This window comes from Tamandua tetradactyla, chromosome 3 (genome assembly GCF_023851605.1).
Source record: "Tamandua tetradactyla isolate mTamTet1 chromosome 3, mTamTet1.pri, whole genome shotgun sequence".
Classification (NCBI taxonomy): Eukaryota; Metazoa; Chordata; class Mammalia; order Pilosa; family Myrmecophagidae; genus Tamandua; species Tamandua tetradactyla.
Genome location: NC_135329.1, coordinates 215072006 through 215092267, shown reverse-complemented (window position 1 = coordinate 215092267; position 20262 = coordinate 215072006). Strand labels below are relative to the sequence as shown.

Sequence of the window (20262 nt, the reverse complement as noted above, 5' to 3'; positions counted from 1 at the left end):
AGTGGACAATGATAGTGACTAAAGGTACAAATTAAAAAATGTTTTTGCATGAGGGGAAAAAAAAAAGAATTTTTCAACTGGGCCTGGTGATTAGAAATGGTAGGCATGGAGGAAATGCTGTGGAGTACCCATGTTTGTTCTGAGAGAATTCCCCAATTGCAATATTTTTTTTCCAGTAATGCTTTTACAATGGTAACCACAGTAAACAAAAATCATTGTTAAAATACAAATGAGATTGGGGGAATTAAATACGATCTAGTTGTCAAATTTCAGTTAGGTAAGAAAAAAGTTGTCCTTGGGGCCTATTGAAAAGTTTTCCTGGATTTATGCTTGGGACAAATAAAACAACTGTATATTTTCCAGAGTTTGATGCTTCTGAAGTTGTTCAAAATTTTAAGATATTATGGAAAAAAGAGAGGTTGTTTTTTAACTTCCAATAGAAAAAGGAGCATTATATCTATAAGATGTTGAAGATGGTAAAAAAATGTAATTTTCCATATAATGAAATTATTATTTTGATAAACTATTTTTTAAAAATAATTACATTTTGTAGGATGTCTAAAGACAGTATTGAAGATCTTTTTGGTAACTTAAAAGTATGTGGGTATGTAAAGTATTCAGGATGTGCTTTCTTAAAGAAAGGGGTTTAGCTTTGACTTGAGAATGTGGAGGGCAATCCCTGGGTGAACGTGGAAAGTTGTGGAAGTTTGTTGAAGTGAATTTTGTTTGTGGTGGTCAGTGCTGACGAGGAGTTGATAAGCCTGTCTAAGGGAGTGTGGTTTCGTAAATGCCCGGTTTCAATGTGTTAGACAAGGGTTGAATCGATATGGAAAGTTGTAGAAGGTTGTGAAAGGGAATTCTGTTTGTTGAGGTCTATGCTAACCAACAAACTGATAGGCTTGTTTACAATATTTTGTAAGAGTTTTTTTCGTCAAACTGCATATTCATAAAAAGCTGGGGTTTAGTTTTCCCTGTTAAAATAATACAGATTATTTGTCTGATCTTAATGAAAAATTATAAAAAGCTTTTCTTCACCATCTGAGTACTCTGACTAGAAGACAGGATCTATGCCATATCAGAATAAAATTCCTTGTTGAGGTTTATGTTGACCTTTCCATCCATTAATTTAGAAGATATTTTGTTGTCACTTTGGTTAAATAAGGAACCAACTATTGTTTCAAAATAACCCATTTTCCTATTTAACATACATAGTGTTCAAGCCTGACATCTTTTGACATTTTTTGTCCTCTCCAAATCAAACCCTAAAGACTGTCTTTTGTATAAAACTGTTGCAAAGGATTTGTTCCTTTAATTATTTTTTTTAACTTGAACATCAGTGTTTATGGCAGCATTATTCACAATAGCCAAAAGATAGAGCACAAATGTCCATCAACAAGTGAATGGATAAAAAAATGAGTACATGCACACAACAGAATGCTGTTAGCCATGAAAAATAGGAAGCAATGAGACGTGCTGCAACATGGAAGAACCTTGAAATATCATGTTCAGTTTGACAAGGAAGACACACACAGGCAAAAATGTTATGATACTTATCAGCATTTACTAAAAATGGTAAATTCACAGAGATAGTAGATTACAGATTACTCAGGGAGGGCATGATGGAGGGATGGGGAAGGGAGCATATTGGCAAAAAAAATTTTAATTAAATTAATAAATCCACTATATGTTCACTTAACACATCTTTGATGACTAGATCCATTTATTCAGAATTAAAAGTAAAGTAAATTAACTGTTGTTATCACTAGGGTACAATACCCCACCCCCCTCCTTACTCTGGGCTATACCATGTATCAGTAGAGTTGTGGTATCACTAGGGTGCAGACCCTATTCCCACTTCCCTCCTCTCTGCTTTCCTATCCATCAATAAGTAAGTTTCCCCATTCCCCTAATACGGAGCCCCACACTCCATTAGCTGGCCCCAGGCTCCGCTATCATACACGGGGCAGTCCTGCCTCCAGGTTATACAAAATGTCACACCGTTACAGTATGTACACTCTGAGGGGACACCGGTCTCACCACCAGCCCATGCCCTTGCCTGAATCAATGTGTGAACAGTGCCCAATAGGGAAGCTGAAGAAAGTGGCACCAGTGTCCCCACCAGTGCCTCTAAGAGGGGACATATGAGCCCCTGAGGATAAAGACTGGATCTGCCCCTCTAAACGGGATGGGTGAGTCCCAATGAATAGGGGACTGCTTGGTAGAGGGTTTGAAGGCCACCCGTGAGCCTTGGCTCCTTTCAAGAGGCAGTTCTTCAAGAGAAGCTACATTAGCTTTCACAATGTGACTGTGTAATTGTGAAAACCTTGTGTCCGATGCTCCTTTTGTCTACCTTATCAACAGACAAGTAAAATATATGGGATAAAGATGAATAATAGGGGGAACAAATGTTAAAATAAATTTAGATCGAAATGCTGGTGATCGGTGAGGGGAAGGGGTGGGGAGTATGGTATGTATGAATCTTTTTCTGTTTTCTTTTTATTTCTTTTTATGAATAGATGCAAATGTTCCAAGAAATGATCATGATGATGAATATGCAACTATGTGATAATATTGTGAATTACTGATTATATATGTAGAATGGAATGATCAAAAGTTACAAATCTTTGCGTTGGTTTGGTTTTTTTGGTATTTAAAAAAAATTTAAAAATTAATAAAAAATAAACAACTTCATTAATAAAAAATCTATATTTATTGAGCCGTTTTTCCCTTTTTTAATTTTAATTTTATTTTTTGCATTTTTTTGTATTTGTTTTTTTATTTATTTTTATTTTTGATTTTTTGTCATTTTAATTTTTTTATCTGTATTGAAAATGTTTTATTCTACTTTATAACAGTATTTTGGGCTTCTCAAAAGACATAGTATTCTTATTTAAAGAATTAAAAATATATAATAATATTCTGTATTTTTCTGTTTGATATTCCTTAAAAGTTACACATGAGCCTCTGGATAGCTGCATTTCTGCGTTTTGTTCCAAGGTCACAGACTTGTAGTTCTGGACATGAGAGGTAATGAGCTCAAGTCTTCCTATTTATTCTAGAAAGACAAAATTATTGTGCTCATTCTACTGTGGAAGGAAGAGTACAGCTCATCCCCATTAATGCTTGAATTGCACCTCAATAATATTTCTACTTGGAAATTGAAAAGCCTCACTTCACCAAGCAGTTTTCTATAGAAAAATGTCCAGCCTTTTTTATATATACATTTTTTTTTAGTTTTCTTTTTCTTTTTAATTTTTAAAACTATCTAATTTTAATTATTATTATTATTTTAGTATTTCTTTGATTGTTTTTGTTTTGTTTTGTGGTTTTAATTTTATTGGAACTAAATACTCATAGCCCAGAAATTAAAACATGGTCTATCCTGGCCAAGATAGCAAGGGGTCTATGAGGCACAACAGAGCTCTTCAGGGGCCCCAACTTTACTCTAAGGATAAAGGGTGGTAGGAAAGGGGAGCAGGGAAGGGGGTGGGGAAGGAGTGGTAGAGAAAAAGTGGGGGCCTAGCCCCCAGCCCCAGTTCCCCAGGTTTAGCCAGCCAGAGACAGGCTTAGATGACCAGCACCTTCACTTCTTCATTCTTATCAGGCCGGTAGAAGAAGGGGATGCAGGGATTACTGCCCAGGCCATGGTGATCCTGGGGGTATTGAGTCTCATGTAGCAGTTGCATTTTCTGCTGGGCAGTGGGAGTCTCTGGAACAGTTTGGCTTTACAGGTCCCCCATCATTTGCCAGTTTCACCGCGTGAGGGTCCTGGCCGTTGTCAGCGCCAAGCTCCTGGGTGCCTGGGAGCGCTGTTGTGGCCTGACCAGCAGGGCTCTGGGCAGCTGCCAGAAACGTGCCATGCTGTCCTTTGTGCTCACCAACAAATATTTTGTTGAGCTCCTGCATCTCGAGTGATTTCACTTTCATATCTCCCTCATCATTTGCTAAGCGGGTAATGTTCTCCTCTTTTGCACGGTGATGCTCATTCATTGCTGTCTTCTGATTTTGGTAGAGGGCCATGCACTCATCAATTGTATTCATCTCTCTGGATAGGTGGATATAGCGATCCTCCAGGTCTTCCATCCAATGCTTCAAATGTAGTTTCTCTTCCATAATTTCTGCAAAGCAGTGCTGCAGCTTCTTCACAGCCCCTTGCAGAGCCTGATTAATGTCCCCTGATACACGTTCCCCACCAGTTCCGGTGGGAGGGGCCGCCTCTGGCTCACGCTGAGATGAGGTCACCTGGCGTGCCAGGTGCTGGCAGCGTAGCTTTTGCTCCTTCAGCTGCCTTGGCAGACATGCCCACTCTTCTTCAGAACTAGCTGTGGCTGATTTCAAAAATGTCTCCATGGCCTCTCAACTGTCTAGGTCTTCAGGGATGCTCAGCTCTGGATGCTGATCCTCTTCGTCTGCTTGCTCGCTCTCTGCAGCATTTCCTTCCCCAGGCAGGGTCAGGAGGCCCAGCTGGGCCTGCAATTGTTGGTTCTGTTGGTGGGCAGCTTCCAGGCGCTCCTGTGTCCCCCACAATTCCTGGCACATCCTTTCAGCCATCGCCTTGCTCTGAACAGCCTCGTGCTGCAGCTTTTGCACTAACTGGGTCTGCAGCACTAACTGCTTTTGCAGCATCTCCTTCTCGGTGGCTAGCTGCTGGTAGGCAGCCAGGAGCTGCTGCCAGGCAACTATATACTGCTGCAGGTGGCTCAGGTACTGGTCACGCTGCTCTTGCAAACCCTGAGCCTCTGCTCTTGAGCTCCACCGTCTCTCTGAGCTCTGCCAGGTGTTCCTGCAGCTCTCCCAGCCTCTTGACCAGCTCTTTCTTCACATGCTGTTCTGAATGCAGGGCACTGGTGACCTCCACGTTTTCATTGCTCAGCCTGATAAAGCCATTCTGTAGTTCTTCCAGCTGCTCCTTGAGCTCACGGTTTTGGGACAGAGCGCGGCTGATGGTGACGCGGTCGCTCTCCGTGGTCTCCAGAATGTGTTTGCGATCTGCCGCCTGCTCTTCCCAGAGCTCAGCTTCCCGCTGCAGCTGCAGCAGCCTCACCTCCTGCTCCTGGTTCAGATGACTTAGGCCCTCATTGTCCTTCATCTGGGCCTGCAGCTGCCCAGCTAGGTGCTCTAGGTTCTTGTGCAGCTTGCTGATTTCTGCTTGCAGCCACCGTTCCATCTCAGAGGGTTCAGCTGCGGGCTTCTGGGGTGGGGGTGCAGCTATCTCGGTCGTCATCAAATTGTTCTCCAGGTTCTGCAGTTTTCCTTTCTCAGTGTTCTCATCTCGTCTGAAAACTCCTGCACCTGCTCTTGCCAAAAGGCAGGCTCTTCACTCAGGGCCTCGGCAATCGTGTCTGTGTCTTGTTGCGTATTTTTCAGAGTTCCTGTCAGCTGCCCCACATGCAGCTGCAGCTGTGCCCGCTCCTCCAGAGCCTGCTCTAAGTGCTGGTTGCCCTTAAGATCTCCAGGCTGCGGCGGTGATGGTTCTGCAAGTTCTCTCATCTGCAGCTTCCCATGCAGCTCTTCCATCACTCGTTGCATGGCTGACTTCTCCATGAGCAAAGCCCGAAGTTTCTCTTCTAGTTCTGAATTACGTTGTTTCAGGGCCTCATTGCTTCTGCTTTGTGTATTGAACTCTCCTTTGAGGTTATCATGTTCTTCGTTTACGTCTTGGTTGGTCTTGTCCACCTGCTCCTGCTGAGCGGAGACAGCTTCTGCCGTCGGGTTTCTTCCAACATCTCGGGAAGGGGAATTGCGCAAAACTTCTTCCCGAGGGCAGCCAATTTCTGCCATCAGGCTTCTTCTGACGTCTTGGACAGGGGAAAGGGTCGGGGGAGCGACATCATGGAATCCAGCAACCACTGCGGACTTGCATCCACTAGCTACCCCCACGATGTGGGACTGAGCCAGGGAAGGGAGGGACCAGGGAGTTGCTAGGCAGCATGGAATGTGGGCGTGGCCTCAGCCTCCCAGCCTATTGGGCAATGAGAAGATGGAAAGGGAAAGGGGCGGGGCCAGACCACTGTGGGCGGGGCCTGGAAGGTGACCTGACAATGAAGGCTGCCTGTGGAGTTGTCTCCACCCACTCAAGGGGGAGGGGCAGCCATTGTCTCTGCCCACCTCTGAGGGGTGGGGCCATGCTGTCTCATCCCACCATGGGGGCGGGGCACCGCTGCTCCCTCCTCTACTCCTACTACCTGACATTGCTATCACTCACCTAGCCTCACCCTTGTTTGTCCTCACGGCTGTGATGGTTGTTGAGGCCTGGTCTCAGCCCCCGGGAGAGCTATGGGGTGAGGCTCAGCCTGTTTATATTTACTGTTGCAGTGGAAACAACCTCATCCCCACTTGTCTGAATCCATAAAGGCCCTGAACTCCTTAGACTTAGGGTGACAGATTTGGGGGCCAATGGGCCACCTCCTCGCCTGCTCTACAAGCAGCAATAACCACTTTCTCTTCAAAGCCCTGGTGTCACGGTTGGCTGCTATGTGCACTGGGCAGGGAACCACCGCTTTAGTGTCCACAGCACAGAGCCTGGCGCCTTGGAGGTGCATGGAAAAAGGCAGCTACTTTCATCAGTAAGTTTCTAGTCTACATCCTTACCGAATTGGGCAAAGCCTCCCACGCCCTGGGCCCTGCCCGCCTCTCCCCTGCCGCCCTCCTGGCATCCGCCTCAGACCCTGAGTTTGATGACCATGCCCCCTGCCCCCATCCTACTGTGCCGGACTCTCACAACGTCCTCCTGCTGCTTCTCAGGCTCAGAAACCCCTTTCTCTTCTTGGTCAGCCAGCAACCCCTCCTCCCTGTCTCAGCGTTTCCTCCTTGGAGACTTGTCTCTGAATTACAACAAATGTATGAATTTAATGCAAAGTGTTAATAATAGGGTGATATATGGGGGAAATATGCCTACTGTAAACTATGGACTCTATTTAATAGTTCTATTTTAATATTCTTTCATCAACTGTAACAAAGGTACCACATTAGTGCAAAGTGTCAATAACGGGATATATGGGAAAGTTGATTTTTTTACATGTCTTTTCCAGAAACCTACAATTCCTCTAATTAAAAAAATAATAATTTAAAAGAAGTCAGAAAAATATATATATAATAATTGAAGAGAAGCTGAACAATCAAGTCTCAGTTTCCTTGACTGATAAGGGGGGCAGGGAATGCCACATGACATGGAGGCCCCATTAACAGAAGAAGAGGGAATGGTGCTGGGCAGGTGTCCACTAAAGCACTGCTTCTCAACTTATTTTATGTCATGTCACACATGGTAAATGTTGAGATTGGGGTCATCCATGAGAGAAAACTGATGTAGATTTGGTGGTGTGCTGGTTTGAACCTAATGTATACCCCAGAAAAGCCATGTTCTTCAATTCTGATTCAATATTGTTGGGTGGGGTCTTTTTTGTTAAGTTGTTTCCATGGAGATGTGACCCACTCAAGTGTGAGTGGGATCTTTTGATTGGGTGGTTCCCATGGAGATGCATCTCCATGATTCAAGGTGGGTCTTAATCCCCTTACTGGAGTCGGGAACCATGGGAAGGAACCATTTCGGAAAAAGCTTCAGAGCTGAAGGACAGAGACCTTTGGAGAGGCAGAAAGAAAATGCCCCCAGGGAAGCTGTTTAAAAGAGAATCTGGGAGAGAAAGCTAGGAGACATCACCATGTGCCTTCCCACTTGACAGAAAATAAACTAACGTTATTGGCTTATTCTTGAGTCAAGGTATCTTTCTCTGGATGCCTTAGGTTGGCCTTAGAATTGTAAAGATGTAACTTAAATTCCATTTATAAAAGTCAATCCATTTCTGGCATATTGCATTTCTAGTAGCATTAACAAACAAACTAAAAAATAAAAAAGCTGGTTTGGTGAAAAATCATTACATTTTCTCTATTTCTTTTACTTGTAGGAAAATTGCAAACTTTTAGGGAAGATTTCAAATATTAAATTTCTACAAATTTCTCAATAAATTGAATTAAATATTTGATGAGAAAGTGGAAAACAAAAGCATAAGCAAGCAAGCAGATCTGCACCTCCATGTGCACTGTAACTTCATTCACACTAGCCATGAACTGCAATCAGCCCAGCTGTCCTTGAACTTGGGCGTGGTAGAGAGCCTGGGGGGCGTGTACCCTGTGGAAGACCACTCTGCAGTGAACAGGAAGGAGCTGCTGATGGTCACAACTTGGATGAATTTCTGGGAATCATGTTCCCAAAAGTAATACATTTTTTCATTTATAGAAGATCTTTGAGCAACACAGTTCTAAACAGGGATAGGAGATTGCTAGTTGCCAGGTCTTAGAGATGAAACGCTCAGAAGAGGGGGCTGGGTTTGCTTATGAAAAGGCCACAGAAGGGTCCTTGTGGTGAGGGAACCGGGTATCAGTGGATGCATGGGCTACAGGTGATACAAACACAGACACACGCACAAATGACAAGTGAAACCTGGGAAATCTCAATAGCATTGACGGCTTAAAGCAATGTCAATATCCTGACTGTGCTATTGAACTATAGTTTTGCAAAACATTACCACTGTGGAAAATCAGGTAAAGGATCTGTTCATATTATTAAAACTGCATGTGAATCTACAATTTTCTCAAAATGCAAACAAAAATAAATTAATACAAAAATTAATCAAATTAGCTTAGCATTTAAAATAATTTTTTCCTTAAAGTTTTAATTTAATTAAAAGTAATACAGCTATCAATGCAAAATAGATCAAAGACCTAAATATATGAATCAAAACTATAAAGCTCTTAGAAATTGACATAGGAAAGCATCTTCAGGACCTTGTGTTAGCAATGGTTTCTTAGATTTTATACCAAAAGCACTAACAAAAAAATAAAAATAGGTAAAAGAGACTTCAAAAAAATTAAAAACTTCTGTCTGTCAAAAGATTTCATCATGAGGGCAGGCCACGGTGGCTCAGCAGGCAGGAATCCTTGCCTGTAATACCAGAGGACCCGGGTTCGACTCCTGGTGCCTGCCCATGTAAAAAAAAAAAAAAGATTTCATCATGAAAGTAAAATGATAATCTACACAATGGAGAAAATATTTGGAAATTACATAGCCAATACCATTTTTTTAAAACTTTAATTTGCATTTATTTTATGATGAATTTATTCCTGAGCCATAAGTTTTTGTTTCTTCAGTTTCTTTGGGAATATCTTTTTCTTCTGTGCAGTCTTCTCTTCTGGTTCAGGAATAATTTGTTCTTTTTCAGTGAGGATCATCTCAGTGTGGCCAGGGGCGCTCATGGATGGGTTAGTCTGACGCTGAGGGCTCTACATCCTGCGGTGCATCTTAGGGGCTCTGCCTACCTGGATGTGCTCAGTGACCAGAGAATCTACATCTAAACCCTTGAGTTCATCACTGCTCTCTGCATTTTTAAGCATGTGCAACAAAACTTCAACACTCTTTCCAGGCCACAGGCCCTGTGTCCAGCCACAGTGTTTGGCCTGGGCCCGCCTGCCAGCACCACCATCTAATGACGGGACGGCACACGCTGCTGCTGCACAGGGACATCTTTCAGGTACTCGGTGGCTTTTTGAACATGCGTACCCTTGACGGCTGAGCAGTTTCTCGGGTATTCTTAAAGTGAACATGAAGATTTGAACCTCTTGATTTCCCTAATTTTGTAGGGTTTTCTGAGTCAAGTGAATAGCGAACCATTTTCAGAGATCACCTCGGGCCCCTTATGCTAGAGGCTCCAACATAGATTTTGTTTGTTTGTTTGTTTGTTTTGTACGCTGTATGGCGGGACCCCTTTCATTATTGTTCCATGTGAGCATCCCATTACTGCAGCACCATTTGTTGAATTTTTGTTTGTTTTTATTTGTTTGTTTTGCTTGTTGGCTTGTTTTTTGGGAAGTGCATGGACTGGGAATCAAACTCGGGTCACCCACATGGCAGGTGAGAATTCTAGAACTGAACTACTCTTGCACCCCCCTCCAATATAGTTTTATTATTATTAATTTTTTAATTTTTTAAACATATCTACATACAAACACAAATATTCTTACCACATGATCATTCCATTCTTGTTATAAAATCAGTAACTCACAATATCATCACATAGTTGTATATGCATCACCATGATCACTTCTTAGAACATTTGCATCAATTCAGAAAAAGATATAAAAAGAAAACGGAAAAAAATTCATATATACCATAACCCTTACCCCAACCTCTCATTGATCACTAGCATTTCCATCTACTAAATTTATTTTAGCATTTGTTCCCCCTATTATTTAATTTTTAATCCATATGTTTTACTCATTTGTCCATAAGATAGATAAAAGGAGCATCTGACACAAGGATTTCACAGTCACACAGTCACATTGCAAAAGCTTTATCATTATACAATCATCTTCAAGAAACACGGCTTTATGTTTTTGACACTTTATTTTGTCTCATTTCTCTCTTGCCCCTTTTGATCAAGAAGGTTTTCTCAATCCCTTGATGCTAAGTTCCAGCTCATTCTAGGATTTCTGTCCCATGTTGCCAGGAAGGTCCACACCCCTGGGAGTCATTTACCAAGTAGAGAGGGGGAGGGCAGTGAGTTTACTTGTGTTGGCTGAGAGAGAGAGAGAGAGAGGCCACATCTGAGCAACAAAAGAGGTTCTCTGGGGGTGACTCTTAGGCCTAATTTTAAGTATGCTTAGCCTATTCTTTGCAGGGTTAAGCTTCATATGAACAACCCCCAAGATTGGGGGCTCAGCCTATCCAATATAGTTTTAATAGCCAGAATATATAAATAAATCCTACAGCTTAACAAAAAGACAACCCAATAAAAAAGAATGGTAAAATGATCAGAACACACATTTTTCCAAAAAGATGAGCAAATTGACAGTAAGCACATGAAAAGATGTTAATATCATTAGCCATTAGGGAAAGGCAAGTCAAAATCACATTGAGATACCATTTCACATTTGCTAAAGTGGCTACTAGTAAAAAGACAGAAAGTTGTAAGTGTTGGCAAGAACGTGGGAGAATAGGAATGCCAGTTCAGTGCTGGTGGGAATGTAAACTGGTGCAGCCACTGTGGAAAACAGTGTGTCAATTCCTCAGAAAGTTAATAGAATTATCATATGGCCAGCAATCCCACCTCTAGGTGTATCACCCAATCGAAAAGTTTGGGTAGTGGAAGATGGTGATGACAATACAACATTGTGAATGTGACACCACTGAAGTGTGTATTTGAATGTGGTTAAAAAAGGAAATTTGGGGTGGTATATGTTACTAGAATAAAAATTTTTTAAAGGTTCTAAAATGTAATAGGGTAGAAACAATGATAAGGAAACAAGAATTACGGTAAAATATTCCTGAAGTGCTCACAGAAATAGCTGGAACCCCTTGAATCTCTGCCTTCTGTTTATTCCTGTGAGCAAGGCTCGCTTCCCGTCCTCCTTCCACCATCTTGCTGAATCAGACAAATTCAGGACATTCATATGGTGGAATTCTTAGGATCATTAAAGAGGATGCTCTGGAACCCATTTAGCAGTATCAAGTGTTCAAACGATAATAAAAAGCATGTGTAAAGCGTGAAAAAAAAACAACTCTGCATATGAATTTATAATTTCCTCAATAAAAATTTCAAATAGAAATATATATCCATCAATCAAGAAGGTTAAATTCACAATTTGGCACTCAATAAAAAATTATAAGCTTGGCACTCAATAAAAAATTACAAGGTGTGATGCAAGGAAGCAGTAAAATAAGAACCATGATGTATTTGGGGGGGGGGGGGATCTCGCAATTGATTACTGTGGCCATTACTATCTTGCTTTCATAACAGATTATTTGTTGCCTTTACTATCTCACTTTCATGGAGCTAAAATTCCTCAAATATTTGATGAGTCTTTGGGGCACTCACCTTTATTTTTTGGCTACTTCCCTGTTATTCAGTTCATGTTAGCTACTAGGAGTGTGATGGAAGAGAGTCGGTTTCTAAGGTAACCAAAGACTGTGAGGTACCAGCAAACTTGGGAGGCTGAATGCACACTGGAGGGTGACTTGCGGACAATGCAGACCTCCCCTCTCCAGGAAAATGCCTGAGAGCCTCAAAAGGGATGCGAGGACACGTTTCTCCACACACATCTCGGGGGGAGAGAACTCAAGGGACACTGAGAAGGGAGACACAGAAGTAGGGGGAAATGTGGACACTGCGCAGGGCAGGGGGTGGGAAGAACTTTCTTGGAAGGCTGAGAACTCTTCCTCCCCAGCTCTACCCTTCCCACTTTATCCTCAGTAGTCTGGCCCAAAGACTACCTTCTCTTTCTGTCAAAACACACCGTTCTTTGGTTTTATCTTTTTATCCCCAGAGCCTGGCAGAATACCTGTGCTGTAGAGGCAGTACCGCTAGTTCTGGGAGCCGAGAACCTGGGTCCTAGCTGTGGGGGCACTTCCCTTTATTACCTGGATAGACTGTTAGATTGTCTATTGCTCACCTGCATCTTGCACCACCCAGGGCATCCAGGGAGAGTGGAGGAGAGGCGAGAAGTGTAGCCAGCCGGGCTACTTCAGTGCTGCTATTGTGCATGTAGGTACTGTCTGTTCCTTGTGGGCACCACCAGCCACGTGGGCACTACCTTGTCTCTGAGATTCTGCCTCAACACTGCTTTCTCCAACTGGTGACAGAAACCCTCTATTTGCCATCTAACTGGTTCAAAGGGCAGTCGAAGGCGATCACTGTGTCCCTGTGCCTGAGCCCCCTCCACTTTCAATGCAGATTTAGAGCTTGAAACCCTTTTCCCACCTTCGCGCCTCACCTCATCCACTCTCATCTCCTCTGGAACTTCTGCTGTCCATGGTTCTTCCCTCCTCTAGCTTCACTTTCCCTCTTCCCGTTAGCTACCCTCAGCCCATAAACATGTTCAGTCTCTCTTTTCCTATTTCCCTTTGGTCTTCTACCCTATTTTAGTTTGTAAGCTGCCAGAAGGCAATATGCCAGAAGCAGAACAGCTTTTAAAAAGGGAATTTATTATAGATATCACCTTTATAGTTGAGGCACAACAGAGAGGCTGGAGGGAACTGCCTGAAAATGTGGAGCTGTGTTCCAGTAGCCAGGTTTCTTGAAGACGGTTGTGTAGTGGTGTAGCTTTTGCAATGTAACTGTGTGATTGCGGAAGCCCTGTGTCTGATGCTTCTTTTATCTACCTTATGGATAGACGAGCAAAACATATGGATTGGAGGTGGATAAATACTAGGGGGAACAAATATTGAAATGGATTTAGTAGATTGAAATGCTGGTGGTTGGGGGGGGTAGGGGTAGGGGGTATGGCATGTATGTATGAATTTTTTTCTGTTTTCTTTTTCTGAATTGATGCAAATGTTCTAAGAAATGATCATGGTGATGAATATACAACTATGTGATTTAAAAAAGAATGTTCATATTGTATGTTGATTGGTTTTATTAATAAAAATTAAGAAAAAAAAGGAATTTGTTAAGTTGCAGGTTTACAGTTCTAAGGCCGCGAAAATATCCAAATTTAGGCATCCAGAGAAAGATACCTTAACTCCAAAGAAAAGGCCAATGAAGTTCAGGGTTTCTCTCTCAGCTGAGAGGGATGCAGTGATTCTGTCCTCATTTCATAAGGCTTCCCTGGAGGGGTTTTCCTGCAGCATCCCCAAAGTTCTCTGACTGCCTGGGTTCTAAAGCTTCTTCCAAAATAGTTCCCTCTTAAAGGGCTGCAGTAAGCAACCCCACCTTCAAAGGGTAGAGACACATCTTCATGGAAACCAACTACTCAAAAGTTACCACCCACAATTGGGTGGGTCACATCTCCATGGAAACAATAAAAAAGATCTCATCGAGCAATACTAAATTAGAGTTATAGAGCATTGCTTTTCTGCAGTGCACAACAGTTTCAAACTGGCACATAACCCTTTGTAGCTCTTTTCATTCTCAGTCAAGTTTTCCAAAAGACTTGACACAATCTCTTTCAGGTTCTATTCATCACTCAATTCTTTGCACCCTAACTTCCAACCTATCTCCTTTCCACTACTCCATGGAAATTTCTCTTGCCAAGTTCACCAGTGCCTCCTCACTGTGATATACAGTAGATCCTTTTCAGATCTCCTCTGCTGCACCTGACATGATTTTTGTGCTCATGCAGCTTTGACATCTTCCCCAGCTCCCTTCTCTCTTCCTGACTATTCTTGGGCTCCTGCACTATCTACTCCTTAAAGGTCAGTGTGCCTTTGCTATTGGTTGCACTGGGCAAGAAATGAGCTCGGCAAATAGTCAGTTTACAAGCAGGAATGAAAGGAAAGAATCCAGGAACGGGGAGACTTACAGTAGGAACGCTAACAGTATGAGTTAAAACTGAGAAATAGATGAAAGCCAATTAAAATTTAACCCATTAACCTAAATACATGGAGCTTAGAAAAGGGAATGAGATCTGGTGATTCTGTACAGCTTAATGTAATACCATGACACATTCCAGAGTATTTTGGGCAGATAATAAAAAAGTATTTGCAAAGTCCCTTGAGGAACTTGAGAAAATATATGCAACTATTAAACTTCCCTACCTGTGAAATTGTTGATACTCTCTCAAGCACTGGCGACTTGCAATTTAATAAGGCAAGCCCTGATTCTTAAGGCCTCTAAGGAACTTATTTCTTTAATGGTGAAGCTAAGCCTTTATAAACACACCTAAGAGTTAGTTCAGAGACCCTCTTTTGTTGCTCAAATATGGCCACTCTAAGCCCAACTCTGCAAATAAACTCATTGCCCCCTTGCCTGTGCAGGATGATATTCAGGGGTTGTGAGTCTCCCTGGCAACACAGGACATGACTCCCAGGGATGAGCCCAGCCCTGGGGTTGTGGGATTGGGATGCCTTCTTGGCCAAAATGGGGAAAAGAAATGTAACAAATAAGGTTTAATGGAGAAGATTTTCAAATAGAGTCCAGAGATCATCCTGCAGGTTACTCTTATGCAAGCTTCAGCCAGATATGACAAAGCGCCACAGTATGCAGATCCCCAATGAACAGCCTTCTTGAAAACACTAAAAGAACAAAAAGCAATAGAACAGGGCTCAAAGACTCTCTAAAAGCTTTACTTATGAAGTTTATTTTTCAGAAACTTAAAACCTCCAGATGGTTCCTATACCAGATAAGCCCTGAAACTCAGAGGTAGGGGGCCCTCATAGAGCATCCACCCGCTGAGTCCCCTACCCCACATGTCAACAGGAAGGAGTTAGGACAGTCACTGCCCAAATTTCCCTGAAGCCTGGGGGGATGATCAAACGAGGAAGGAGCTGCAGAAGAGAAGTTAGAATTTAACAAATGGTTGTGACGACTGAACCCACGTGGGCTTTCCTCTCCGGTCTCCGGTGCACTGGAGCAGCCAGAAGGAAGCACCCGCGCTGTGGACTGCGCTTTCCCTTTCCGGCTCGGCGGGCGCCGGGAATCGCGCCGGGTCTCCGCACAGCAGGCGCCTGCCGGACTTTTCCGTTTGCTTTGTAACTAATTGCTAACTGTGGTTTGTAATTTATCACTTTTCTATGTGCATGTTATCATTTAAGAGTAAAAAATGTCAAAACTACATTTTTTTTTTTTTTACCCTCTTGACCCGCATTCCTGAAGCGAAAATCCGGCTGCACCAGCTCCCGTGTGAACTTGGGCGAAAAGCCCCACTGTCCCGGCCCTGGGGCTCCCGAGTGTCCGCGCGATGGGCAGCTCTCAGGGTCGCCCCGGGCGTGCCAAGGGCCCACGCGGGGAGGGCAGGGGCGCGGCCGTGATGAAAAGTTACTGAGCCGAAAAGGCAGGGGCGCGACCGCCTGGAGCTGGACCCCGCGGCCCCGCCGGCCCCGGCGCTCAGACCTGGGCAGGGGCGGCACCGGAGGGTGGGCGGCCTCCGCCCGCCCCGCCCGAGTCCTCGGTGCCCCTCGCGCCGGTTTAGCCTGGACGCGGCCGCCTCCCTCCGGCCTCTGCTCCGGCCTACGCCGCCCCCACGGCGCTCAGACCCCTCCTCACGGAACGGCTCCCAGCACCACACGGGGAGGCGCGCGGCCGTGGAGGCCAGCACCATCCGCCATGCGGCGACCAAGCCACGAGGCCAACGCCCTCGGACCACAGCCTGCCCACGCTTCCCGCACCCCTAGACCCACGCGCCAGGCGCGCCCCGGCCCCGCCCTCCAGCCGCGTCACCTGACCCCTAGCAGCCAATCGGCTGTCCCCAGGGTCGGCGGCCGTCCGTCGGTGGAGGATTGGCTGAGGATTGGCCGGAATGCGCGGCTCAGCCAATCCGACAGCGCCCCGGACCCCGCGGCCCGCCCCGCCCCGCGCCGCGCCGGCTGTAGGAGACGCTCGGCGGGCTCGGGGCGTTCTGGCAGGGCTGGCAGCATGGACGCGCCGGTGGCGGTGAAGGGGCCCACGCAGGCCCGCCCGGAGAGCCCGCCCCGCAGAGACAGGAGCCCGCCACAGAGGTGCGCCCGTGTGGGGAGCGCGGTGGCTGGACGGGGGGCCTGGGGCGCCCCGGGCGGCGGGGACCAGCGATGTCGACGGTAAACGGACGCGGACCGCGGCGTCCAGACGACGCGCGCGTGCTCGGGCGCTTTACCTGCTCGCATGGTCGGGCGGCCAGCGTGGCAGCGGGGTCAGCGCCCGGCACGTGTGGGGGGCGGCTCCCCTAAACCCAGGCAGGCGGGCGGCGGCCTCCCCTCAGCGCCCCCCTCAGCAGGCCCCTAGGAGCGGGCGCGCGGCGGTCACCCCTGAACCCTAAGGGGAGGTTACGGCGGTCACCCCCCATCCCTAAGAAGAGGGCGCGCAATGGTCACTCCTGATTTTCAAGGAGCGAGTGCGCAGTGGACACCCCTAACCCCTAAGGAGCAGGTGCACAGTGGTCACACCGACTCTTTAGGGACCTGGTGCACATGGTCACACTGAACCCCTAAGCAGCTGGTGCGCGGTGGTCACCCCGAGTCCCTAGCGAAAGGGTGGCATAGACAGATCTGGGCTCTGCAGGGGAACTCTGCCCAGAGCTGGGCTTTTATAAGAGGTGCCCCTCTGGCTAACATCATTCCATCCTTGTCACTTCTTTGCCACATGTCTTGTTGTCATTTATTGTGAAGACATGTTTTTCTCAATTTGTCTACATTCTACTTGTAGCGAGCATGTTTACGGTGTTCTTTGGAATTTGAGGTCATCGGTATCATTTCAACACACTACTGGTAGCCAGTGGTGGCCACTGTGGAGGGGTCCCACCTGAGAAGGGGTGGCTGGTGGGGTCCCTCAGGGATGCCCTGTGTGGAGATGGAACACTGGACACCTGACAGGTCAGCCTCCATCAGAGACGGGAGTGTGAGTCGTGGCCTGGGAAAGCCCCCCAGGAAGGGGACGTTTAGGCCGAAGTCCAGGTATCAGCAAGGAATCAGTCACAGCAGCTCGGGGAAGAGCATGCCTGGAAGTGGAACAGCCACTGCAAGGTCCAGAGTGCAGAGAGGAGCCCCAGGAGTCCTGCTGGCCCAGGGGGAGGTGGTTATTAGCTCTGCCCTCTTTGGGGTGGCAGGGCAGAGCACATGGCACCACTGGAGAGACTTCCAGGTTTGTGCTACAGGTTGTGTGGCTATGGGAGATTGGAGCAATGGGGAATGTCACTTGGTTTTAAGACTCTTTCTGACTGTTCTGTGAAGAGCAGGGGTGGGGATGGCACCTGCTGGGGAGATTTTGTAATAGGAGGAAGGGAGTGGCTTGAGCTGGTGTCATGGTGATGGAGGTGGGTGTGCTGGTTTGAATCTGTGGTGGACCCCAGAAAAGCCATGACCTTTAATCCTCATTCAGTACTGCTGGGTGGGACCATATTGATTGTTCCCATGGAGATGTGACCCACCCAATTGTGAATGTAACTTTTGATTAGATGATTTCCATGGAGGTGTGTCTCCACCCGTTGACGGTAGTGTTGCTTGCTGGAATCCTTTAAAAGAGGAAACATTTTGGAGAGAGTCCCTCTTGTAGAGCCATGAGAAAGCCAGCAGATGCTGCCATGTTCAGTGTGTGCCCTTCCAGCTGAGAGAGAAATGTTGGATGTCATCGGCCTTCTTGACCCAAGGTACCTTTCCCTGGATACCTTTGATTGGGCATTTCTATTGGCTTGTTCTAATTGGGACATTTTCTCGGCCTTAGGACTGTGAACTGGCAATTTACTAAATTCCCTTTTTTAAATGCTATTCCATTTCTGGTGTATTGCCTTGCGGCAGCTAGCAAACTACAACAGTGGGGAGGTAGATATACAAGAGCTGGAACCACAGGATTTGCTGCTGCGTTGGGTCTAGGGACAAAGGAGGATTCTTGGGGGATGCCTCCCAGGCCACTGGCCTGAGCAGCTGGGACACTGGGGAGGACCTCTCCTGAGCCTGGGGCACCACTTTCCCTTTGGGGCTGGGGCCAGGATGTCCATTTTTGGGTGTATTTTCTCTCATGTTCAGATATGGGTTCAATCATATTTTTTTATTCTTTCTATCTAGGCTTAGAATATGACAGATGTGATTGTGTGACTTTAAAAGTTCGGTTCAGGCCTAAATCTGTTTCATTCAATGTTCTACTTTGTTGGTATGGAAAGAAGGGAGCTGGGAAAAATGTCCCCTAGGGCAGCTGAGAGGAGTTTTTGACTATAAGACAGAGTTTAGCTTTCCTGTCTATGATTGATATCACTTAAGAAAGTAGCAAACAAGAGAGCAAAATATGATAGATTAAAAATTGATCTGAAATTTAAGCCGTAAATTAGCTCAGCAAAGCAGCAGATTGAAAAACTGCAGTTCCCTGCAAAGACTGGCAACATGAGGTAGTGGGTGGTAGCTAGTTATAAGAAATGAGAGATTTAAATGTGCAAGTTGCAGGGGACTTGGAGACTCGTGGGGTTATCACCACTAACCCCAGATTTCTGAAGGTTGTAGGCCCTCCAGAGTTCCCACACCCTACACCTGCTGATTATGAACAGCTTATAAAAAAGATGCTGCATTAAAATCAACATATATTCCCTCTATGCTGCATGGCTTAACAGACAGAAAACAACCAAGCCTTAATAGCCATAGCTAGTAATTGCATTTGAATTATGGAATGGACGAGCCGTTGCTCTCAGGTCAGGGATGGAGCAGTGGACAAGACAGAGCTGCGTGCGCTGGTGGGGCTATTGACAGTGTGTTCTGTGGAGCTGATGAGAAGCAGGGCTGGGTCTCGTGGGAAGCCAGGCACAGGCCATTTCACATAGAGCCGCAGGAAGGGAAGACGGTCAAGGGCAGAACCCCGTCGGAGGTGGGGTCATTTCAGGTGAAGGGAAAGGCCCTGGCCACACCTGAGGAGGAAACCTGCCTGCCGCTGCCAGGAGGAAAGAGGGTTGAGAGGAGGGGGCGCCCCGATGGCCCAGAGCCTCGCAGGTAGTCAGAAACAGGGGCAGGGAAATAAAGTTACATAAAAAACAGAGGAAAAGAGAGCCCCCACCCCCACCTGGGAATAGAAGGCTCCAGGCATGAGCTTCCCCTCCAGCCCTCGGGAGGACAGGGCAGCAAGGTCAGATAGGTGACCTGGGGCCTACACCCATTACCCTGTCCAAGCCCTGGAAGGAATCTCAGAAAATCTCAGAGTCCAGCCTCCTTTCAGTTATTGAAAAACACTGGCAAATACTAGATTATTGGAATCTGCACAGGTGCTTCCCATAGTCATGAAGGTTTGGTGCACCCCATGCTTGTGGGAGCTGGTGCCCGCCCTTGGCAGCACTGGGCCCTGTGACAGGGAACAGATACCTGTTCCTTGTGCTCCTCCTTTCCCGGAATACTCACCTCTGTTTTCGCCCCTGCAGGCATGTCTATATGGACTATAATGCAACCACCCCCCTGGAGCCTGAGGTTATGCAGGCGGTGGAGGAGGCCATGCGGGATGCCTGGGGGAATCCCAGCAGTCCCTACCCAGCAGGTAATTCTAGAAGGTGCCCCAGGCACATATTTGGAGGTAATTGGAAGCCGAGCCTCAGGAGAGAAATTGTATACCACAGGTGACCATTTTGTTTTGAATAAGTTTTCTGTTACCTTCAGATCTTTCACTATAAATTTTCAGTTTTTTTTTTTTCTGAGAAGTCCAGATTTGTAAATTGAGCCTTTTTGATACCATAATCTTGAACCTTTATAATCATAGCCACTCTTGCCTCACTTTCCCAGATGAAAGAAATGTCTTATTGAGAGCTACTCTGTAAAAACAAAACCTATTAAAACCTTTTCATGTGTCAGTTGATCCGTATAAAATTTGCGAAATATATCTTTTAAATCATCAGGAT

General features: G+C 45.7%; 1 protein-coding gene and 1 pseudogene across 4 annotated transcripts in view; one reads left to right on the top strand and one right to left on the bottom strand.

The window, feature by feature from the left end:
• Positions 1 to 3328: 3328 nt before the first annotated feature.
• Positions 3329 to 5881, bottom strand: LOC143676660 (golgin subfamily A member 2 pseudogene; annotated as a pseudogene).
• A 10401-nt stretch (positions 5882 to 16282) lies between these two features.
• The window catches only part of SCLY (selenocysteine lyase), a 54846-nt gene continuing 50866 nt past the window's right edge, over positions 16283 to 20262 (top strand). For 2 of the 4 annotated variants that reach the window (XM_077155557.1, XM_077155556.1), the window contains exons 1-3: positions 16312 to 16423; positions 17854 to 18045; positions 19792 to 19904. Coding sequence is in view for 2 of the 4 variants with exons in the window: in XM_077155556.1 (XP_077011671.1) it covers positions 17972 to 18045; positions 19792 to 19904 (187 nt within the window). In the remaining 2 variants the exon portion in view is untranslated. Of the gene's footprint in view, positions 16424 to 17853; positions 18046 to 19791; positions 19905 to 20262 lie in introns of all 4 variants that reach the window. The other 2 variants (XM_077155555.1, XM_077155558.1) reach the window with 2 other exon arrangements.